Consider the following 26311-nt stretch of genomic DNA (forward strand, 5'->3'; position numbering starts at 1 on the left):
GGCGTTGGCATATGTGGGATTTGAATGATTTAAAATTTGATGAAATGGAATTTGGATGTGTGGAGTTGGCATATGTGGGATTTGGATGTGTGGAGCTGGCATATGTGGGATTTGGATGATTTGAAATTTGCATGTGTGGAGTTGGCATATGTGGGATTTGGCTGATTTGAAATTTGGACGTGTGGCGTTGGCATATGTGGGATTTGAATGATTTAAAATTTGATGAAATGGAATTTGGATGTGTGGAGTTGGCATATGTGGGATTTGGATGATTTGAAATTTGCATGTGTGGAGTTGGCATATGTGGGATTTGGATGTGTGGAGTTAGCATATGTGGGATTTGGATGATTTGAAATTTGGACGTGTGGAGTTAGCATATGTGGGATTTGGATGATCTGAAATTTGGTAAAGTGGAATTTGAATGTGTGGAATTAACATATGTGGGATTTGGATGATTTGAAATTTGACGAAGTGGAATTTGAATGCGAAGAGTTGTTACATATGGGATTTCCATCTTTCAAAACTTAAATGCACAGAATTTCAATTCATAGAGTTGATATGCATACAATTTGAATGCCTCACAACTTAAACACCTATAATTTGAATCATTTGTGATTTAATTGCAATTAGATCCAGATCCACCTGGTCTCAGACCCATCGTCACACAAATGCAACTCGAATGCGTGAAACTTGTTTACGTAGGGTCATGCGCGCAGAATTTGCACACGAAATTAGGATGCATAGAGTAGTAGATCTGGATGCAGTGACTTGAATGCCTGATATTTCAATACCCAAAGTTGGATGCGTAGGATATGAATGCCTCATAAATACATTTCGAATAGGATTGCATAAATTTTGATATACAAAATTTGCGTGATTAGATTTCACAGCAATTTGCTCGAATTCGTGTAATTTGGATCCGAGCGTTCGAATAAGGAATGGTTCGTTCGAATTTGAATAGAAAGCTGCATCGAATACACCAAACAATTCGATGAAGAGCATAGTGCAACGAAAGAAAGGTTCCGTCGTCGAGTACAAGGAACGGATGACACGGATAAATGATTCACTGTCAACCAGAAGCATTTGCGTTTTCTCTTCTTGTCCCTCGAGCTTGCTTTTTTGTGCATGTCTTTCAAACATGCTCCGATAAATTTATATTCTGTTCTCGAGAAAACTAGCCCTCTCGCGATAAGAAGCATTCGAAGATCGTGCCGGAAACTTCAGCCTCGACGGGAGGATGAATTTATCGGGACATTGATAGCAATTACTCGGAATCGTGAAATTACGTCGCGATAGAGGATGCAGATTCCTTGTGACGATGTGCACTGACCTGAATTTTCGACTGACATGCAGCCAAACAAGAAACAGAAGAAACGAAGTGGAACCCGGGTTCGATACTCGAATTCGTTTACTCGATTACACCCTTGGAAATCTGAGTTAATACATTCGAAACATTCGGGGATATTAACCAGTTAATTACAAGATTCTGTTAGATGCAAAACTTTATTGGTACGACTGTTAAAATGCGACTGTAACTTCATTAAATTTATAATATTTTATAATTGCTAAAATACTTGATATAATTGCAATTAACTTAGCAGATGTCTTTTCTTTTGCTTTGACTCCTGTACTTGGAACACAAAAGTAACAGTCATAATAATTCTAAGCGTGTTACAACTATTATTAGGCGTTTCTGCGAAGAAGTCGTGACTGAGAGAATAAATACTGCGGCAGTCTGCTTCGTTAGGGGTTTCAGTCACGATCAATGGTCGAAATAGGCAAGCTCAGATTCATTAATGTATAATTAGTATCGTTAGCATGTTTCTTGAGAATATTTGTACTTATTTCTTAAGAACATCGGTAACCATCCTTGAAATTCTGACTAAATTTGCAATGAAATAGGAATAATTTTCAGTTGCATGCTTGAACATTTCAGTGTTTATATTAAGGAGACAATTACTTCTGACGAGAACGCTAGAACGCAAAATTCGTGTATCAGTATTTAGAGGGGAGAAGTGATAGCGTTACTGATACGAATTATCTTTAACCTCTGCCTGTTAACTTTGGTTTTTGTCCTCTCGAGTCGCTTTTACTTGAAAGAATATTCAAAACGTGAACCATTCCTCGACGATATTGTACAAGGTTGAATTCACCACGTAATGAATTACCATGCGTCGAATTACTACGCGTCGAATATACCACGCGTCGAATTTACCACGCGTCAAATTACCACGCGTCGAATTTACCACGCGTCGAGTCACCACGCATCCAATTTCCACGCGTCGAATTACCACGCGTGGAATTTACCACGCCCCGAGTCATTACGCGTCGAATTACCACGCGTGGAATTTACCAAGCGTCGAGTTACCACGCGTGGAATTTAACAAGCGTCGAGTTACTACGCGTCGAATTACCACGCGTGGAATTTACCACGCGTGGAATTTACCACGCGTCGAGTTACCACGCGTCGAATTACCACGCGTGGAATTTACCACGCCCCGAGTCATTACGCGTCGAATTACCACGCGTGGAATTTACCACGCCCCGAGTCATTACGCGTCGAATTACCACGCGTGGAATTTACCAAGCGTCGAGTTACCACGCGTGGAATTTAACAAGCGTCGAGTTACCACGCGTGGAATTTACCAAGCGTCGAGTTACCACGCGTGGAATTTACCAAGCGTCGAGTTACCACGCGTGGAATTTACCACGCGTCGAGTTACCACGCGTCGAATTACCACGCGTGGAATTTACCACGCGTCGAGTTACCACGCGTCGAATTACCACGCGTGGAATTTACCACGCGCCGAGTCACTACGCGTTGAATTTACCACGCGTCGAATTTACCTAAGGTACAAGGATTCACTACTTACCATGAAACTTCATACCACACACTAACATCCCATTAAAAAAAGTGTATTCTTAATACGACACGTGAAAATGCGAAATAATATGTTCCAGCAGCATTTTATTATTCATTTCATCTCATGAATAATTCACATGGCGCGAATGGCGGGCGGATAAGGGAAAACCGTGGATGATATTCGAGCTCATTATTTTATAAGCGTTATAATACTTCTGTTATAGACAGATTTCAGTTATGAAGCGTTTTATCTCTGTTCCGCTTACTCCTTGCTGAGCTCCATTTGCATACTTGGTTCGAAGGGAAAGTTTTAATTGGAGATACTCCGGCGGAGACGATAATCTGATGGTTTTTCAGCGTAACGATACAGTACTCGATACAATCCGCTCGAAACGTTGTAAGATCCTCTCTGTATGCTCGTGAGACGGCCCTGATTGTGAGCTTACGGTGAGTACGGCTCCGGAATATCAGATTAATCGAACGTAGAAACGAAGTTAAACAGTGAGCCTCTGCTCACTTCGTAATCAGCGAACATTTGCTTTTTGTTCGTATTACTCGCATTAATTATTGCTAATTTATTAATTAAATCTGTGAATTCTCTTCTGTTGAGAAACGTTCCATTTTGAATCCATGGTATTATAATGCTTATGGTACATTAATTCGAAGCTCAAGGTTTCGTGCAAATGACTACGTAAACGTTTTATTAATATCTTTAATATAAAATGGCTGCTTCTTTGTTGGAAATAATTAGGTGCCCGCTAATCAAGCTATAAATTGGTCGAGTCATTGTTCGCTCCAACAAAGAACCAGCCATTTTGTATTAGGAATATTGATGAGGCATTTATGTAGTCACTTTCATGGAACTCTAAGCTTTAAATTGGTGTAGTACAAGTCCCATTTCGTGTTAGTTTTATGTCATCAAATTGTCATATGTTTCGAAATCAATTCAGATACAATTGGCAACTGGCCATTTTGTATTTATCGACGAAACATTCATCTTGTCATTTTTATTAATCTTCGTGCTTCACATTGAGTGCCACTTTGAAGTACTTTCATGAAATTGCATTCCACTTTATGTACTTCGATTGATATTTATTGTATATATCAGCCATTTTATATTGAAAATTTTGACAAAGCCGATACGTAGTCCTTTTTGTTAGACTTTTACCTTTAATTTGGTGTATCGTGAGCGCCATTTTGTGAAACTTTTCTGTCATGAAATTTTATTACACTTTTTATGTTTCTGAATCAGTCATTGTTTACTATTTTTAACAATCAGTCATTTTGTGTAAGGAACATTAACAAAGTCTTTATGTAGTTTTTTTTGTTAGACTTTTACCTTTAATTTGATCTATCATGAGCGCCATTTTGTGAAACTTTTCTGTCATGAAATTTTATTACACTTTTTATGTTTCTAAATCAGTCACTGTTTGTCATATCTCACAATCAATCATTCTATATAAAAAAACATTAACAAATCATTTACACAGTCATTTTTGTTAACCTTTAAGCTTTAAATTGATATACCATAAGTGACATTTATGTCGCGAAATTTTATCCCAAAATCGATGAAACGCGTTAACCTAATAATTTGTCGCACGTTTGAAAACAGTTTGCCGAAAGTTGCAAATGCTATTTCGGTTAATATCGATCCATCAAAAAATGAAAATCGGATTTTTTATATCCGACAGCGGTGGACGAGAGTGCATTCGAAAATAGAGCTTTGAGTGGCACACACGGTTCCATTTTGCCATTTATTCGGGCCACGGGCAAAAACAGCTCTTTACAGCCCGTATCACCGGTAATATACAAGAAAAGAGGAGAGAACCGGTAACTAAAAATATACGAGCACGGCTCAAAAGGATAGCTTCAAAGGGCACTCGTAGATAGTTACATCCAAATTTTTTTCTTCCCTCTTTTTAGAATGTACCTATCTACGTAAGACGATACGGGGATAAAACGTTTACTCGTTTATTTTATTTTAAACATCCACTTACCACCAGTCCTCGCACTCATCTACTCATTTATTAATCATTAAATCACGGCTCTTATATATTACAATAACGAACTTCTTTTTTACAGTAAAAATCCAAATATTATTCATTCATTTTTGTATTTAATAAAAAACAAATCGAGTCACAATATTTTTATTTCATACACCGGATGAAATAAAAGACTTTTTCATAACTGCAGATTGCTATTACAGAAACTCAAACGGCAGGTTAACTCGTGCTCGGTTAGATGGTTAATACCCTCTACTCAATTATTGTATTTTAATGAACACGTCGATCAAGCGATGGAATAATTTCCCAGCAATTTTTCATTTGGAACAATATCAGTGCGTAACGAACCACATGAAGCACGTAACATTCGTTCAATTAGATAACATCATCGGTATCATGACATACACGTCCGTAGCCGGATTTCGTTTGCTAGTCTAATGACTTCGATATCGAACGATAATCCATGTTCGGATCCCATGGAACGGCAGCGTGGAATGCAATAACGTTTAATACGTTCCTGTTATCCCGGGATCAGCTTCGCATCGTATCCTGATCCACGGATAGACTATCAGAAAGTTGTAATGCCGGAAGAGAAAGATCTCTTGGCGACCAACCACGTCGCGTTGTATTCGTGCATTTTCCTGGAAGTGCTCTATATATACCTTTCACAAGTTATTTGCCTTTGCGTCTGTGGGACATATCTATTTGATGCGTTAGAGATACGAACGAGTGAAGAATATTTTGATGATTTTGATCTATAGTGTTATAGGACTTTAGAATATTGGGACTTTAGGATTTTGCGACTGTGGGATTTTGGGGTTTTAAAATTTCGGGGCTGTAGAATTTTTGTATTATAAGATTTTAGTACTATACGACTTTGGGACTTCGGAATATAGGGGCGTGGTAAATTCGATGTGTGGTGACTTGGGGCGTGGTAAATTCGACGCGTGGTGACTGGGCGCGTGGTAAATTTCACGCGTGATAATTCGACGCGTGGTGACTCGGCGCGTAGTAATTCGACGCGTGGTAAATTCCACGCATGGTAATTCGACGCGTGGTAAATTCCACGCATGGTAATTCGACGCGTGGTAAATTCCACGCATGGTAATTCGACGCGTGGTAATTTGTCGCGTGGTAATTCGACGCGTGGTGACTCGGTGCATGGTAAATTCCACGCGTGGTAATTCGACGCGTGGTGACTCGGTGCGTGATAATTCGACGCGTGGTAATTCGACGCATGGTAAATTCGAAGCGTGGTAAATTCGACGCGTGGTAACTCGGTGCGTGGTAATTCGACGCGTGGTGACTCGGTGCGTGGTAATTCGACGCGTGGTAATTCGACGCATGGTAAATTCGAAGCGTGGTAAATTCGACGCGTGGTAATTCGACGCGTAGTAAATTCGATGCGTGATATATTCCAACAGAAATAAACAAGGAGTGCAAATAGAAGAACGATCGAAAGTCGAAGTACGTCGCGAAGGACAATGAAAAACAATTAGCAGACTGCATCGGAAAACGCGGAAAACAATCAGGATTCGGGCACGCAGCAAATCAAAGAAAGGACGTTCGTCTTTGGGTAGGAAGGAATGCACGGTGAACAAAGAATAAAACAGCATAGTACGAGGCGTGGCAAGAAACAACCCGAAGAAATGAAAGAGAGGACCATAAAAAGACTGCGTGGCATCCAGCCCGCTCGCCAAACCGGAGAAATTGGATCTTGGGAACAAAGTGTTCGATGGAAGCGAAAAAATTGAAATGTCAATGAACAGCGACGCAGCGATGGAACAGGGGTGGCGCGAATGGGTATGAAATAAAAGAGGCAGCTTCGTGACAAAGTAAAAGACTATGAAATGGAGAAGGAAGAGGTTCTTTTGTGACGGAGATACAGAAACAAAGGACTAGCACAGATATATCGAGATTTACAATAGCATGTAATTCAGAGAGAATTTGATGCAAGAGTAATGTGGAAGCTCCTAATGTGTTGATGTGTGTAGAAGAATTTGGAGAGATTGATTTTGCAGTGAATCATAGGGTTCTTGAACTTTGGTAATATTGGGCTTGGGATGTCAAATGCATGGAAGATGATCCTGGGATCTTGGAATTCTAATGTTTTAATCTGTTGATCTAAAATCTTTCACGCGTTGAATTACCACGCATCAAATTATCACGCGTTGAATTACCACGCATCGAATTATCACGCGTAGAATTTACTACGCGTCCAATTTGCCAAGCGTTGAATTACCAAGCGTCGAATTACCACGCGTCGAATTACCACGCGTCGAATTTACCACGCGTCGAATTACCACGCGTCGAATTATCACGCGTTGAATTACACGCATTGAATTACCACGCGTAGAATTTACTACGCGTCCAATTTGCCAAGCGTTGAATTACCAAGCGTCGAATTACCACGCGTCGAATTACCACGCGTCGAATTTACCACGCGTCGAATTACCACGCGTCGAATTATCACGCGTCGAGTCACCACGTGTTGAATTACCACGTATCAAGTTACCACGCGTTGTGTCACCACGCGTTGAATTACCACGCGTCGAGTCACCACGCGTCGAAATACCTCATACTGTACTACCACTCACTAAACTATTACTCGCTGTAATACCATATATTGCACTACAAAGTGTCGAATCAAAAAAGTAATAAAAAACTAATTAACTTGTAATTATTACAAGTATAATATTCAAATCTATACAACAATTTCATAACAAGTCTTCCATCGACATTTCTCCTCATCCCCATCAAAATCAAAGAGGAGCAATAAAAAGTTAACAAATTCGATCAGTACTGCATTATCAAATCATTTCTCGGTAAAAGCCACCTATGCTTGTTTGCGAAATTTCGTACCGATTTGTATCGGATAAAACTGTGTCGAGTACGGTCGCGTTGTTCAAAATTGTCCGAAAACATGATCTCCCTGATCGTTGAAACACAATCCTCTATACATATGGTTTAGCATTGTCCGAGTTAAGCTCTGAAGCTTACAGAGCTTCCCACGTTCTGTTACCATGGTGCATAAACTCTGGCTGAGATCTGAAAGCTGATGTCATACGCGAAAAGTACGTATCTCGTGCAACAGACACGCACACTATCCGACGAAATCCACCCTATTTGTTCTAACCGTGGTATTAAGCTAGAATTTGGACAGCAAAGTCCACGAATATCCTGTATTCACCTAACATTTGTTCCTTTTCCCCCTTTTTATGCCGAGGATCGCTTGTTCGAGCTAAGCTTCTGAGCTTAAGAATACTCTACCAGGATGACTCTATTATTGTACGCTCCAGATAAAACTACCCTTACAGAGTATCGACTCGTTTCTTCTGGAACTGTATTGATGTCTGATGCTGGAGGTATTTAGTTTTGTTGGGTGGATGGGTAAATTGTTTTTGATTTTTGGTAATTTGGGGTTTGGGGATTTGGATAGTTGGAAATTTGGGGGATTCAGAATTTTAATATTTGGAAATTGGGGGGTTTGGTAATTTAGGCACTTGGCAATTTGGGAGTTTGAGGGTTTGGACATTTGTAAATTTGGGGATTCAGAATTTTAATATTTGGAAATTGGGGGGTTTGGTAATTTGGACACTTGGCAATTGGGAGTTTGAGGATTTGGACATTTGTAAATTTGGGGTTTGAGAATTTTAACATTTGGAAATTTGGGGGTTTGGTAATTTGGACACTTGGCAATTGGGAGTTTGAGGATTTGGACATTTGTAAATTTGGGGTTTGAGAATTTTAATATTTGGAAATTTGGGGGTTTGGTAATTTGGACACTTGGCAATTTGGGGGTGTGAGGATTTTGACGCTTGGACATTTGGGGATTTGAGACTTTGGGCACTTGACAATTTAGGGGTTTAAGAATTTGGTCACTTGACATTTTGAGAATTTGAGAATTTGAGAGAGCTATTAGTGTAGACGCCAGGCATCGTAGGCAGTGGACACATAGGTAGCGGAAAGCTCGTTGAGTACCAGCGAGAAAGTCAGTCAGTGCTATGCGCCGTCTAGCGGCGAGCGGAGGAAACCGCCACAGAACATTTAATAAGTAATTGGAAAATTTCTATTTAAAAAATTAAAATTATCTAAACTTATTCTCAAATTAGAAAACTGTAAATATCCAAATTGTCTTCGAAAGTGTAATACAACAGGTGGTAATCTACATAGTACCATTAAACGGAATTATAAACACGCGACACTATCGTTTCGGAAATATCGTCAGATCAATTATCACCAAGTATCCAGTGCTCAGTATCCGTCGCGTACTCGATTTCCGTCGTGTCGTTTCGGTAGCACTTCCTCATCGAAAAGTGTCTGGTTAGAAGTCGGGAAGCGAGGACAGTTGTAGCGGAGTCTCGGTAGCTCCATGGAAACGTGACAATAGCTTCGACGAGTAAGTTCGACAAAGGGAAACGCGCGTTTACTGTCTCATTGTCCTTTCCCTGTACGGTAGCCAGCGATAATTTTGTCAATTCCATCCGACAGACATTTCGGCCGAGCGAACTTTCAATAACGAAAAATCAATTCCAGCTTGGGGTAATCGGCTTCGAGTCTGGGTGCATCCGTACGGTTCGAAGTATTTGCCAAACGCTAAAATAATTGCTCGTCGCAGTGAAGTATAACGTATAAGGTTACGAGGATCGTATACTTGTAAGATATCCGAATATTAAATTATCGGAACAGTCCAAGACTTGTTCCAACGACGAGCACGCAGCTCCTTGTCAGTCGAACGATATCTTTCAATTGCACGCGTTCGAGTCGTTAATTTAATTGGACCTCAGGGACGTACCTCGTTTCGTTCAACCTACCTCTACCTAACCCCCTTCTATTTCGTTTATTGCGCTTTTAGCTATGCAACATTTCCAAATCAGGATCGTTGCCAAGTGGGACACGGCACATTTCCTGCTTTGCCGCTTGCTTACCGCTTTTATACTTATTTTTTTCCCTCTCGGAATTTTGTGAATGTACGCGTGCACTTTGATATCGTGACCGAGGAAGTCAAAGAGAACGTCCTGTTATCGGGCTGCTGATACTGGGTGTACATATATAGACGATTTATCGTCTTAATTTAGAATTGTTGAATGCATCATATCGGGTGACTTAATTATATTTTGACTAGTACTTAATTGATATGGGTGATGGGTTAAGGGGATGGTAAATAAAAATATTAAGATTGTTTAATTAGGGGACGCGAGTTGTGAGAGTAATTTTTTGGGAGTTTGTAAGAGAATTATGTAATAGGAGTTGACGTGAATTATATTACTACGCGATTGGTTACCACGCATGGAACTACCACGCGTCGAGTTCACCACGCGTCAAGTTTATCACGTGCCGAATTACCACGCGTCAAGTTTATCACGTGCCGAATTACCACGCATCGAATTACCACGCGCCGAGTCATCACTCGTCGAATTTACCACGCTTCGAATTACCACGCATCGAATTACCACGCGTCGAATTACCACGCGTGGAATTTACGACGCCCCGAATTACCACGTGTGGAATTTACCACGCCCCGAATTACCACGCGTGGAATTTACAATGCCCCGATTCACCACGCTCCGAATCACCACGCGTCGAATTACCACGCGTGGAATTTACGACGCCCCGAATTACCACGCGTGGAATTTACAACGCCCCGATTCACCACGCGTCGAATTACCACGCGTGGAATTTACGACGCCCCGAATTACCACGCGTGGAATTTACCACACCCCGAATTACCACGCGTGGAATTTACCACGCCCCGAATTACCACGCGTGGAATTTACCACACCCCGAATTACCACGCGTGGAATTTACCACGCCCCGAATTACCACGCTCCGAATCACCACGCGTCGAATTACCACGCGTGGAGTTTACGACGCCCCGAATTACCACGCGTGGAATTTACAACGCCCCGATTCACCACGCGTCGAATTACCACGCGTGGAATTTACCACGCTCCGAATTACCACGCGTGGAATTTACGACGCCCCGATTCATCACGCTCCGAATCACCACGCGTCGAATTACTACGCGTGGAATTTATGACGCCCCGAATTACCACGCGTGGAATTTACCACGCGTCGAATTTACCACGCTCCGAATCACCACGCGTCGAATTACCACGCGTGGAATTTGCCACGCCCCGAATTACCACGCGTCGAATTACCACGCCCCAAATCACCACGCGTAGAATTTACCACGCATCGAATTTTCCATGCACCGAACTATTCCGCATCGAATTGCCACGCGCTGAATACTCCACACGTTAATACAGTTAGCTTGTTAATAACGTTAGCCGTCAACATGCAGTTATGTCGGCTTGAAACCTTTTTTTCTCGATTTCGAAACAGCTTTGTACACCGTCGTCTGGTATCGAGTGCACCGACAATAGCTATCAATGAGAAGACTCTCGACAAAGCTACAAGTTTTCTGCCATTGTCTTCCGGTTTTCACAATATCGCCGTTCCGATAATTTTGTCAATCGACGCGACATGTTACACGCTTCTTTTCAGTGTAGATACGGAAATGCTGCTTTTGATTTATTTCTTGTTTTATCCAAATAATTAATTTGTATAATGTATATAGAAAGAGTAGTACTTTATAAAACACTTCGAAATATTTCTGAAAATTTACTTGTTAGTTTCTGATAACAAAAACAATCTGCACATTGCTATAATATTTATGATTATTAAGAAACAAAGCTACGTATGTATATGTATTAAAGTCACTGTAATTATATAATGATTGGATATCTCAGTGTCGTCGGTCCAATAATGAAAATACTAAAAGATCCTACACGAAACGATGATTGCAATCTGCCTCAATTCCCCCTCGGAAGTCACAAAGATTTCAAAATTACACAGAACTTCAAAAGGATCGTCGCACGTATTCCTTGAGCGCTGACCTCTTATTATCCTCTAAGTCCTCGAAGAGATTTTCAAAGAATCCACTGATACGTGTTCCAACAAAGGCCATCTTCCTCTCCAAACACGTGTACTCGTTTCACCTATACACACTGTTCAAAATTCTTTCCTGCTACATGCACGAATTTTCTTCATTTTTCTGCCTCCTCGTATCCTGTGCTCTGTCATCTGCTACGCTTCTGTAAACAAAAGCAAAGCCTCCGCGAGACGGAGCAAACTTTACAGAGGGAAGAAAGAACACACGAACACAGGGTGGTTAGATAAGGGCCAGAGGAATCTTTTAAAAATAGCTTTCTCCGCAAGAAAAACGTCGAGTGGGTTTCTTCTAATTAAACAGAATTTCCTTGGTTAACCACGCCGACAAGTATCGCCCAGGATTTCCTTTTGTCGACAGTGTCGGGCTGGATTTACGTCCGTTGCTTTGTTTTCTCTGTATACGTACATCGACCTAAAACCGGTTCAAACTGTTATTCTATTCAATAAACTACGCACTGAATTATTGTACGGAAGAATTACTTGGAGAACGTGTAGATTTATTGCAGTTGGATGTGAGGAAGTTTGAGAGGAAGTACTGTGTTGTTTAAAGTTGAACTACCACGCGTTGAATTACCACGCGTTGAATTCACCACGCATCGAATTACCACGCGTTGAATTACCACGCGTTGAATTCACCACGCATCGAATTACCACGCTTCGAATGTACCACGTGTCGAATGTACCATGTGTCGAATTCACCACGCGTCGAATTTACTACGCGTCGAATTTACCACGCGTCGAATTTACCACGCGTCGAATTCACCACGCGTCGAATCACCACGCGTGGAATTACCACGTGTCGAATTTACCACGCGTGGAATTCTCCAAGCGTCGAATCACCACGCGTGGAATTACCACGCGTCGAATTCACCACGCGTGGAATTCACCATGCGTGGAATTTACCACGCGTCGAATTTACCACGCGTCGAATTCACCACGCGTCGAATTCACCACGCGTCGAATCACCACGCGTGGAATTACCACGTGTCGAATTTACCACGCGTGGAATTCTCCAAGCGTCGAATCACCACGCGTGGAATTACCACGCGTCGAATTCACCACGCGTGGAATTCACCATGCGTGGAATTTACCACGCGTCGAATTTACCACGCGTCGAATTCACCACGCGTCGAATTCACTACGTGTCGAATCACCACGCGTGGAATTACCACGTGTCGAATTTACCACGCGTGGAATTCTCCAAGCGTCGAATCACCACGCGTGGAATTACCACGCGTCGAATTCACCACGCGTGGAATTCACCATGCGTGGAATTTACCACGCGTCGAATTTACCACGCGTCGAATTCACCACGCGTCGAATTCACTACGTGTCGAATCACCACGCGTGGAATTACCACGTGTCGAATTTACCACGCGTGGAATTCTCCAAGCGTCGAATCACCACGCGTGGAATTACCACGCGTCGAATTCACCACGCGTGGAATTCACCATGCGTGGAATTCACCACGCGTGGAATTCACCACGCGTGGAATTCACCACGCGTCGAATTACCACGCGTGGAATTAGCACGCGTCGAATTTACCACGCGTGGAATTCACCACGCGTGGAATTACTACGCGTCGAATCACCACGCGCTACCCTATTACACACCGAGTTCCTCCATAATATTACATCTCCAACAATTTATATTCGATCTCGCTAACCACCCTCGTTAATCTGCTAAAATTAAACCACATTACCTTGAACAAACGTATAGAATGTTTGCACTTAGGAGGCACGTAATAAGGTACACATGACCAAAAAAGAAATTGCAAAAGAAAAAGTAGATTTGGATCGTTAAAACTCCAACGTAACAGAGCACGAAAGTCGTTAAGTTAATTTGCCGTGTCACTCGGAAAATTCTCTTTAATTACGGAAGTCCACTCGAGCTTTTTTCTATACGGAACGGTAAGGAACCGCGTTTTAGAGATTCCGCCCTTATTACTTGGGAAGCGCTTTCCTCTTCAATTAGAAAACATTCGCGCGATAAAAAGAAAGGAACGCGTTATGAAAAAAGAGCCGAGAGGAGGACAAAAAACGCAAGGTCTCGACCGTGATTGATAAAAGACGAGGGTGAATAATTTTTCGCTACGAGACATGTTCAGACACTGAATTGTTAGCAACTTTCTAGCACTCGCTATTAACGAATGAACACGAGTCAGACGGTGTAGTAAACATTTTCAACGGTTTCGTTGGAGAATGTGCAAATGGAAACCTTCAGAATGGGAAGCTAAAGTCTGGGAGATAAGTTAAGCTGGAGTTAAGTTATCGGTTATCAGTTTTGTTGACTTAGGATTAGAAGACGAATGCTTCTAAATCTGGAAACGCTATTAGAATCTTAGATTCGTTCGATTTGGCTGGGAATTTCGAAGCTAATGGTGTACTTGCGTATGTGAAGAATTACCACTCCTCGAATTACCACGCGTCGAATTTACCACGCGTTGAATTTATCACGCACCGAGTTACCACACATGGAATTTACCACGCGTTGAATTCATCACGCATCGAATTTACCACGCGTGGAATTACCACGCATGGAATTTCTCACGCGTCGAATTCACCACGCATCAAATTTACCACTCATCGAATTACCACGCATGAAATTTACCACGCGTCGAATTATCACGCATGGAATTTACCACGCGTTGAATTGATCACGCATTGAATTTACCACGCGTTGAATTCATCACGCATCGAATTTACCACGCGTCGAATTACCACTCGTCGAATTACGACGCATGAAATTTACCACGCGTCGAATTATCACGCATGAAATTTACCACGCGTCGAATTCATCACGCATCGAATTTACCACTCATCGAATTACCACGCGTCGAATTACGACGCATGAAATTTACGACGCTTCGAATTCATCACGCATCGAATTATCACGCATGGAATTTACCACGTGTCGAATTCATCACGCATCGAATTTACCTCTCGTCGAATTACCACGCGTCGAATTTATCACGCGCCGAGTTACCACACGTGAAGTTAGGCACTATATTCTGCTATTTAACTTGTTACTCTTTAACTGAGAAATCTGATATGTATATTTGAAAAAAGTACAGGGGTATAGACAGTGTAGTGCGTCTCAAACTAACAATAATTACACATCTTCTATATCAAAGCCTTAATTTTTACATTTTGAGAGCCTCGAATTAAACACTGAAATTTGATAGTATACATTTTTATCTAATTACCAGGGTGCACATAGGGAAAGTCTGAAAGTAACTTGCCTAAATTACAATACAACCCTATTTGTGCTCCACTAATTTAACCAGAAAATTATTCCCGTAATTAGAAGGGTACATGAAAAGCAGTACAAACATACGAATTACGAAACATCCCCAATTTTCTACCGTGAAGGTACAAATTCCCCGAAAGCGACAAAGAGATAAGCGAGCGAAATTTGCTGACAATATCATAGAAATTGTAACGCTAGCTTAATTTCCATATTCCCCTTGGCGGTTACAAATTTACGACAAAAGCACAGCCTGGAGTTACAAAGTTACGAGGATGTTAAAAGAGCGAAATGATTAAGATCTTCCGGGTGCAAATGAAACTCTAAACGCACTCTCGGTTAATCGTGGACTGTTAAATTTGCCGTTAAAACCCCGTAATTTTCTGTTAACCCATTTCGTTCGGTTGACATAATACCAGATGACAATTCCAACTGGTTTTAGCGGTCGTGATGCCGTGGGTGGACGTCGTGGACAGAGGAACGTAACACGTTGGTAAATCCGAATCGACGTTGTCGACAAAAAGGGAATCCTGGGTACTTGTTGACGTAATCAATTCTGGAAATTCTGGTCTGTTAGGAGGAATTTAATAGACTTCCTTGTAAAGTAAATTTTTAAAAACTACATACAAAATTGAATATGCACACTGGTGTTCTTGTAACCAACCAATAAAATTCTGTTCAATTAGGAAAAATTTTTAATAACTTCCTTGTGGAGGACATTTTTAAAAATTGAATATGAAATTGAATATACACATTGGCGTTCTTGTAATCAACCAATAAAATTCTGTTCAATTAGGAAAAATTTTTAATAACTTCCTTGTGGAGAACATTTTTAAAAATTGCATATAAAATTGAATGTGCTCATTGGTGTTCTTGTAATCAACCAATAAAATTCTGTTTAATTAGGAAAAATTTAAACAACATTCTTGTGGAAGAAATTTTTAAAAAGTACATACAGAATTGAATATACACATTAGTGATCTTGTAACCAACCATTAAAATTCTGTTTAATTAAGACAAAATTTAAATGACTTTTTTGTGGAAGAAAATTTTAAAAACTTCATCCAAAATCAAACTTACATATTATTGTCTTTATACTTGTTCTTGTGATCAATTCTAGAAATTCTGTTCAGTTAAAAGAATTTTAATTGACTTTCTTGTAGAGAAAATTTTAAAAATTCTACATCCAAAGTCAAACATACACATTATTGTCTTTGTACTCATTCTTGTAATCAACCCAGAAAATCCTATTTAATCAAAAGAATTGTAATCGACGCTACGAAAAAACATTTTTAAAAATGATATCTAAAGTTATTATTGAATAAACTAAGTATTAACAAGTTCGAAATAGAAAGAAAAAAAGTAGATGCCTATACCAGTTTGATTGTGAAGTTAAACCTGTATTGGTCACATCGTAACCATTTTCTTGTGCAGTGATCCGATGGTATGCATCCTTTCGGATCGCTTTGTATCCTTGTACGAAATTGATTTTTCGACGAATGTGCCAGGGAGAATGCAATTCTATACGTAGCTATACCATTCGATGCCAGCTACGTTCCAAAAGCTCGAGATCCACCAAATTCCATGATTTACAATCGAACGGCTAGGACGATACTCCCTATAAAGATACGATACGAGATACCTGACTCAGGAAATTGCAACGTCTGAATTTTCATACGAACAAGCATACTTCTATTTTCCTATTATCTCCCGAATCGAGTTTCCGAACGTTGGACTTTTTCGACATTTCATTTCACGTTTTCAATTTCGACGAATTTATTTATTACTGTACTGAGTGTAATATGTACTCAATACTTTAATGGCCGTCTACGCGAACGTCATCAGGGGATGACAATATTTTTGAAGTATTTTAAAACGTAGTTGAACCGTAGATGTAGAAACGTAGGTATGACTAAACGAATTCCAGAGATAAACCAACTTTTACCATCCCTCACTGTAAAGTTATCTCGGGTAAGCAAATCTTGTGAAGAGTTCCAAGAAACAGAAACACGTGGGCACCAGGCACGAAACATGTGTCGTTTAGGGTTGTTGATTTTCCGTATTTTATTGAGTAATAAACTCAACAAGTGAGTTACCACGCGTCGAGTTACTACGCGTAGAGTTTACCACGCGTCGAATTTATCATGCGTCGAATTACCATGCGTCGAATTACCACGCGTGGAATTCACCATGCGTCGAATTACCACGCGTGGAATTTATCACGCGTCGAATTTACCAAGCGTAGAGTTTACCACGCGTTGAATTTATCACGCATCGAATTTACCATGCGTCGAATTACCACGCGTGGAATTTACCATGCGTCGAATTACCACGTATGGAATTTACCACGCGTCGAATTACCACGCGTGGAATTTACCATGCGTCGAATTACCACGCGTGGAATTTACCATGCGTCGAATTACCACGTATGGAATTTACCACGCGTCGAATTACCACGCGTGGAATTTACCATGCGTCGAATTACCACGCGTGGAATTTACTATGCGTCGAACTTACCATGCGTCGAATTACCACGCGTGGAATTTACCATGCGTCGAATTACCACGTATGGAATTTACCATGCGTCGAATTACCACGCGTGGAATTTACTATGCGTCGAACTTACCACGCATCGAATTACCACGCGTGGAATTTACCATGCGTCGAATTACCACGCGTAGAATTCACCATGCGTCGAATTACCACGCGTGGAATTTACCATGCGTCGAATTACCACGTATGGAATTTACCACGCGTCGAATTACCACGCGTGGAATTTACCATGCGTCGAATTACCACGCGTGGAATTTACTATGCGTCGAACTTACCACGCGTCGAATTTACCACGCGTCGAATTACCACGCGTCGAATTTACCACGCGCCACATTACCCCACGTCGAATTTACCACGCATCGAATTTTCCATGCCTCGAATTCATCACGCGCCCAGTTACCACGCGTCGAATTGTCCACCCGTCCAATTACCACGAGTCAAATTACTACGCGTTGGACTATCAAGGTTGTTAATTTCCTATATTCTATCAAGTACTAAATTCAACAAGTGAATGTATTAATTGACGAAATCTGTTCGAACACCCATGTTCTTTATCGCGTGTATCAATTTTGTCGCGTTACCCAATATACATTGCGGTCGCCTCTGTTCAACCCCTCGATTTAATTAAGCGATTAATAGCACACGTGAGAGGAGAAAGCGTGTTAGGTGGTCGCTTTTGAAGTCGAAATAGAAAGTTGCCAGGGTTATATAAGGAAATCCAAATCGAGGTGTGACGTTAATTGGGTGCCTTGTTTCGTTGGACAGGGTGCACACGCAATTGGGTCAACTCTAAAACTACTGAGGACGTTAGAAAATATTAGACTGTTTCGTGCGAAGCTTCGCTGTAAAATTATAGCTTTGATAAAATTATTTATCGTCTGTTTTTAATCACAGCTTGAAACGTTTCTTCCAAAATTTGTTAGTACATGATTACAAATAAATTTCACCCCTTTATAATCTTTAATTTTTTACCTACTGTAGCTTCACACGAAAAAGAATTAAGACTTGAAGATTTAAAATTATTTTATAAATCACATTGGATAATGTCTAGTCACATGTGATGAAGCATTAAAATGAAAAAGACTCAGATTTAAACTTCTTAAATTATTTCAGAAGTTACCTTGTACAACCAGACATAATCCACATGTGAATAACAAGGGTTGCTTTGATAAAATAAAAACACATAATCGATACAGATAATTCTATCACCCAATTTTATTTATAATATAATCCACATATTTTATAATATAAACCACAATCTACCTAACTAGTCCACCTAACTAATCCATCTAACCAACCATCAAAATGGCTTCATTCAGTGTCAGTACGATTTTACACCACCATAAAAAGTTTGTATCTTTTTGTAGCTGCTTGGAAATGTTATCGAAATTTCATCGAGGTATTGTTAGAGGAAAATTCTATGGTATCGTTCTTTTTTTATAACGATGTTCTTGCGGTATCGAACCGCTTCTTGTCTATCGTTCATCCACGTTCTGGCAACAGAGCCGGCTAACAATAGTGATTTGACCAGACATTGTTCCCGAGCTCGGCTGGTGGCCTACCTCCCATCGATCTTCGTAATGCCGACACATCTACAAGGAAAATATTATTCGTACCGTGTTCGTTAACGAATGAAAGCAACCGTGTTATTGACAGTTACGTACTGCGAGAAAAATGTGGCTGCGGGTGAAAAATACAGCTTGTGGATTTCGATACGACAAGAATCGGCTCGCTACTGTTCTTCGTTGAAAGCGATTTTCTGTAAAACTTGTTATCGAGCATTTTGTTTTTAAAGCAAGTTTGTTATAATTTGCTACATAGAATATTTGTTATAATTTACTACACAGAATATTTGTTATAATTTACTACACAGAATATTTGTTATAATTTACTATATAGAAAATTTGTTATAATTTGTTTTATCAATTTTACTCAATTTTGTTGTGAAGTTAACCCTTCATTTTATTCTTCAACTTTGAAAATATATTCTGTTCTTCGTTAAACGTGATATTCTATAAAACTTGTTATCAATAATTTTGTTGATAAAGTATGTTTGTTATAATTTAGTATATAGGAAATTTGTTGTAATTTACTTCATCAATTTTACTCAATTTTGTAGCAAAGCAAACCCTTCATTTTATTCTTCAATTTTGAAAATATATTTTGCAGCTATAAAGAGTATCTTCTATTTGAATATTTTATTATGTATCTCACTGATATTTTTACACAAATTTTATTGCAAGTATTCTTGCATTTTTATAGCAAATTTTATTAATATTTTCTTTATATAAATTCTTTTACAAACTTCATTACAGTACATAAAAATTCAAAAAATATTTCCAAGACACTTAATTACGAAATTCACAGAAAATTAAAAAACCCGGAATCGCTTCACGTAATTGCAAGGTAAACTAAAAACTGCAGTCGGAGGGTTAAGTGAAACCGTTCTCGCCATACAATAAAAAGCTCCACCGTGTCTCCCTTTTCCGGCGACAAAACGAAAAAAAGGAAAGTCTCGATAAAATGCAAAACTGCGGTCTACCTCGATATCGCGGAATCGAATTTTAAACAGAAAACAAGAGGCGTTTCGTATATGTAATACGGTTCTCGGCTTTTGTCCTTGCCTTGAATTTTCATTCTGTAGCCTCAATTTGGTTAGGTTATTGTGTGCCACAGGATCAATTTCGAGGGTCCTCTTTTGAAGATGCCCGTTCGGAGCGCGGCGTTGCATATTATCCGCTTCTAACGATTGCAAGGAAGGACCTTGAAACAATGATTTATGCGTATCGTCGTGTGTGCACCCTTTACCGAATCAATCTGCAGCTTCCGTGGCCGGATCGGTCAGGGCCGACGCGGAGCGTCCCAATTTCACCGACAGCCACGGCGCGGCACGCCGTTCCGCATATTTATCAACCGCCGACCCTTGTATACCCTCGAACATATTTCTCGTATGGAAATTTGGGATATTTTGGACTTTGCGAATTTTGGAATGTGGGAATTTGGGAATGGGGGGAGTTGGGGAGGTGGGAAGTTGCAAATTTGGGGATTTGAGGATTTAGGGATTCGGGAAATTAGGAATTCGGGGGAGTGGAAATTCGGGAGAGTAGAAATTCGGGGCGTAGGGATTCGGGGATCTAGGAATTCGGGGTATAGGAATTCGGGCGAGTGGGTATTCGGGCGCGTGGAAATTCGGACGAGTGGAAATTTGGGCGAGTGGGAATTCGGGCGAGTGGGAATTCGGGCGCGTGGAAATTCGGACGCGTAGGAATTCGGGCGAGTGGGAATTCGGGCGCGTGGAAATTCGGACGAGTGGAAATTTGGGCGAGTGGGAATTCGGGCGCGTGGAAATTCGGGCGCGTGGAAATTCGGACGCGTAGGAATTCGGGCGAGTGGGAATTCGGGCGCGTGGAAATTCGGACGCGTAGGAATTCGGGCGAGTGGGAATTCGGGCGCGTGGAAATTCGGACGAGTGGGAATTCGGACGAGTGGGAATTCGGACGCGTAGGAATTCGGGCGAGTGGGAATTCGGGCGCGTGGAAATTCGGACGCGTGGAAATTCGGACGAGTGGGAATTCGGACGCGTAGGAATTCGGGCGAGTGGGAATTCGAGCGCGTGAAAATTCGAGCGCGTGGAAATTCGGGCGAGTGGAAATTCGGACGAGTAGAAATTGAGGCGAGTGGGAATTCGGACGAGTGGAAATTGGAGATCTAGAAATTCAAGTCCTCCATAATTCGGATCTGCAAGAATCCATAAATTAAAAAATCTAAAAGTACATAAACCCACATATCAAATCTTGCAGAATGTATATAAAATAGTAAAAACCTATAAACCCACAAACCTCAAAATCACAATCATTTTCCACAAAAAGCTATTTTTCACAATTTTTTACACATACCAACCTTTTCTCCACCGAACGTTATAATTCCATTTCTAAAGCGCATGGTTTCACTCCCTGGAGAACTCTCCTCTCGTTACTTTCCTCCCATATGTTTCTTCTATTCCCCTCGTTCTCCAATTTAACTTTTTCTGCACGTTCTAATTTCTTTCACTCACTCATTTTTATCCCCCTCGTTTCTTTTTCTCGGAACTTTTTTTTTCTCTCCCTCTCGTTTCTTTCGATTTTTCTTCGCTCTCCCTTCTTTCCCGATTTTTTAAACTCCTCTGTCTCTCTCGCGGTCGCTTCGTTTTTCTTTCTTTTCACTGGCCGTTCTTTTCACCCCATAAGAATGCAGGCTGCGCGAAATGGCACGACTGCTGGCTGCACACGATTCGCGGAACTGCAGCTGCCGTTCATTAACGTGCGGTTATTAAACTTTTCGTCGCCGGTTTCGGGCCGATTTGCCCCATTCTCTTGCGCGCCTACCTCGTTAAAATTCATTCTTTTACACGTACACAGAAACCTCGCACAGCTATTTTCCAAGTTAATCCACCTCTTCTCTCTCTCTCTCTGCCTCTACTTTGCTTGCTGTTTGGATTCAGAACGATCTCAAATAGCTAGAGAACCGTATGATTTGTGCGAAATCAATGGTGCTTGCTTTCCTATTAAATTTTACTCTCTCGCTGTTCATATTGCGATTTCAATTGTTTCTTCATAACAGTATATTATCATTATAGTATCATTTTTTATTGTAGAATCTTTGTACAACTTCGAAAATCATTCTCTCATTTTGTTCTTATTAGTTTGTTAATTGTTTTTTGTATCATTTATTTAATTGATTTTAACATGTCTCAAATGTACGTATGTTGTATTATTTAATTTGATATAATTTTTAGAAATTTTCTTAAGTTCAAGAAGACTTTTTGTTTTATTGTTTTTTCTGTAATTGACATTTTTGTTTTTAATGACAAATTTTGTCCATTTTCAAATACAACTTTGAAGTTCAAATACAACAATTTTTAGTTGTATATTTCCTTTTTGTTGTTACATTATTTTTAATACAAAGAAATTGTATATTTTAAACAAAGAAAAAATTGCATTAACAATTTTTTTTGTATGAAGGGATTCGATCTCGGGACCCTCGGTTTACGAAGCGGTTACGCAACCACCTGAGCCATTCCCTCGATTAACACGAATTCTGTAACTTAACCTTTTATGCAAATAAAAGCAATTATTATTCACTAAAATAAAATGTCACCGCACTAATTAATGATGAATTATTAAAAGCAACAGATCTGGGCGTAATTAATAATTGAAAGACAAATATCGATGGAAAGCGAGGAAAATAGATATCGTCCGAAGGCGATATAAATTCTCTTAAAGCGCGCTATAAGTTCTCGAACTGCGAAACCAGCTTAATTATAAATTAAAAAAGTTGGGAGCTAGTTTCTCGTTCGTAACGCCGCGTTAACGAAGACAGTTGCTCCTTAAGATTAATTAACATCCCTTTCGTCGAAACGAGGTTATAATACGTCGGTGCCGCGAGTTCTCGGCGTTAAAAAAAAGAAGAAAAGGAAGGTTGCCTTTCCCATCGTTCACGGATGACCCCGTTCATATTCGGTTATCGCTGAAACTATTATCCCGAACGTTTCATCACCGTGTGCGAAAATGAATTTTCCCTGGCGATATGTTGTCGTTTATTGGTCGAAACAATTTCGATTGATCGCGCGACAAAGTAGCTTTGTAATGAGATAAACGTATCATTGTTCCATTGGCATTGATTGTCGAAATCGTTGACGCAAATGGAAAAGATTTCAGTAATTGCGGTGCAAATGTAAGAGACAAACGAACGTTTCCTCCCGTGGAAGGGCAACGAAATTGCTTTAGGTATAATTTTCTCGCCCCCGCACTTCCCTATTAATTAACATGATGATTTAACTCGTGCATACGTACGCTTTACACCAGATATATTTAATATTCCCACGCCCGATCAATTTTCATTTGTTTTCGCCGAACCTTGCTGCGAATGTTTACTCAAATATTAAAGGGTTAAATGGAATGTTTCGGCGTTTGTTTAATCGATCCGTTTGTTGTCGCGCTGGCTTTTATTACATGGAGATAATTCATCAATTATCTGTTTATTGTGATTCGTGCTCTGGAAATCATTTGTGTTATAAATCACTAAATACTTGTTTCATGGATCCTTCAAGTCTTGTATATTCATATGTAAAATATCTGAAGAGTATTATGTTTGAAATTATTATAAAAATTATTACGTTTAGAACTATTATAAAAAAGAAACAATTATTATGTAATTAATAATGTAAAATATCTAAAGAGTATTATGTTTAAAATTATTATAAAAATTATTACGTTTAAAACTGTTATAGAAAAGAAACAATTATTATAAAAATTATTATGTAATTAATAATGTAAAATATCTAAAGAGTACTATGTTTAAAATTATTATAAAAATTATTATGTTTAAAACTATTATAAAAAAGAAAAATTTATTGTATAATTAATAATGTAAAATATCTAAAGATTATATTCTCAAACTCTCTGGTTTAACAAAATTATTAGACTACTCTCTGTACTTTCAAAACTTCTGGAATCCATAGATCCAAAAATTATTGGCTTCCCAAAATCCTGTAGCATTCTAGATCTCTATAAGTCCAAAACTCTGGAATTCCAAAACCTTGCATTGCTAAATCCCTAAGTGCCCAAATCCCTGTATGATTCCAATCTCCACATCCAAAAATCTCTAAGTCCAATCTTGCAAAAATTTCTAAATCCCCAAATCACATCTTCTCTACGCTAAATCCCCAAATCCCTAAATCTTCAATTCCCCAAATCTGCAAATCTGTCAATCCTTATTTTCCAAGTTCCTAACTCCCTGGAACTTCGCATCCCTAGATCGCTACATCCCCAATAGAATAACAAAAGAATTCATCAATGTTGTGTTGCAATACGTTTGCGTTCGATAAAATGCGATTTCAGTTAATCGTAAAGGATTTACGAAGCACACTGAAAAGCAAGAGTAATAGATTCGAGCAACGTGTAAAAAAGAGGAGCAAAAATACTGCGGCCCATTTAAATCTGTAACAGTAAAAACATTAGTTTTTCGCGTACGAGGGTGCAATCTCGCGGTGTACCACCATGTTGGCGCGAATGAATTGACCCGTAAATTTCAAACACGCCGGCCAGCGAGAAAAATACGCGTTCGGAAAAACGCATTGGTAAAACGTTGCTGGAAATATTGCAGTCGAATTCGGGAATGTACAATGGAAATTGATTTTCCTATAGTAGGGCATTTTTTCGATGAGATTGTTCAAAGCTTTTTGCCTAGACTTTGTGATTTAAGAAGATTAAATTTCTGTAGGTTTTAGTATGTTTATGATTAGGCAAGGTTTTTAATGGAGATGTAATTTTTGTTTGCAGAATGAAGCTGTGGTGGAGTTTAGCGTTAGTGGGTATCGCTCTGTTGACCATCGTCGTCACAGCCAGGGCGGAATCTGATCTCTGGGAGGAGGATGACACGGAAGTTCTTGTGCGAACTGTTCGCGGCACCAAAGAACGAGGTATCAAGACTTAAATTACATTAATTATTACGTGGGTACACTTTTAAGTAATTTCGAGGATCAAAGTCGTACGCGTTCAAATTGTATGCATCCAAATTCTGCGTGTTTAAGTAGTATGCAGTCATATTCAAGTTTCTGCAGAATTAAGTGCAACGCATTTAAATACTTTGCTATCAAATTCAAGGCATCTAAGTTTCTATACAATCGAACTCAATACATATGTGTTCTTATAAGATTCAATCCCTTCATCTTCCTACGCATTCGAATTCAACGCATCCAAATTTCTACACAGTCAAATTCGTCACATCCATATTCCTACCCAACCAGATTCAATGCATTCATATTCCTATGCATTCAAGTTTGATACATCCACAATCCTACGCAGTCAAATTCAACTCCATCCACATTTCTATGCATTCGAATTCAACGCATCCAAATTTCTACATAGCCAAATTTGTCACATCCAAATTTCTACATAGCCAAATTCGTCACATCCATATTCCTACCCAACCAGATTCAATGCATTCATATTCCTATGCATTTAAGTTTGATACATCCACAATCCTACGCAGTCAAATTCAACTCCATCCACCTTTCTATGCATTCGAATTCAACGCATCCAAATTTCTACACAACCAAATTTGTCACATCCATATTCCTACCCAACCAGATTCAATGCATTCATATTCCTATGCATTCAAGTTTGATACATCCACAATCCTACGCAGTCAAATTCAACTCCATCCACCTTTCTATGCATTCGAATTCAACGCATCCAAATTTATGCACAACCAAATTCGTCACATCCATATTCCTACTCAACCAGATTCAATGCATTCATATTCCTATGCATTCAACTTTGATACATCCACAATCCTACGCAGTCAAATTCAACTCCATCCACCTTTCTATGCATTCGAATTCAACGCATCCAAATTTCTACACAGCCAAATTCGTCACATCCATATTCCTACTCAACTAAGTTCAATACATTCATATTCCTATGCATTCAAGTTTGATACATCCACATTCATACGCAGTGAAATTCAACTCCATCCATATTTCCACATAACCAAATTCCTACAGCAGGTCTTATAGCTCTTATAGGTCTTACATTAGGTCCAATGACCTAATTGAACGCACCCAAATTCTTCACAAATAAAATCAATGCATTAAATAGATACACAGATACATTAGGTCAAATGATCTAATTTAAAGTACCTAAATTCTTCA

General features: G+C 39.8%; 1 protein-coding gene across 1 annotated transcript in view; it reads left to right on the forward strand.

Moving 5' to 3' along the window:
• Positions 1–26311, forward strand: part of LOC100877636 (uncharacterized) — a 44999-nt gene that overhangs the window by 10851 nt on the left and 7837 nt on the right. The window contains exon 2 of the mRNA XM_003707619.3: positions 24939–25078. Coding sequence (XP_003707667.1) covers positions 24940–25078 — 139 coding nt within the window. The 5' untranslated portion in view covers position 24939. The remainder of the gene's footprint in view (positions 1–24938; positions 25079–26311) is intronic.

Source organism: Megachile rotundata, chromosome 3 (genome assembly GCF_050947335.1).
Source record: "Megachile rotundata isolate GNS110a chromosome 3, iyMegRotu1, whole genome shotgun sequence".
Classification (NCBI taxonomy): domain Eukaryota; kingdom Metazoa; phylum Arthropoda; class Insecta; order Hymenoptera; family Megachilidae; genus Megachile; species Megachile rotundata.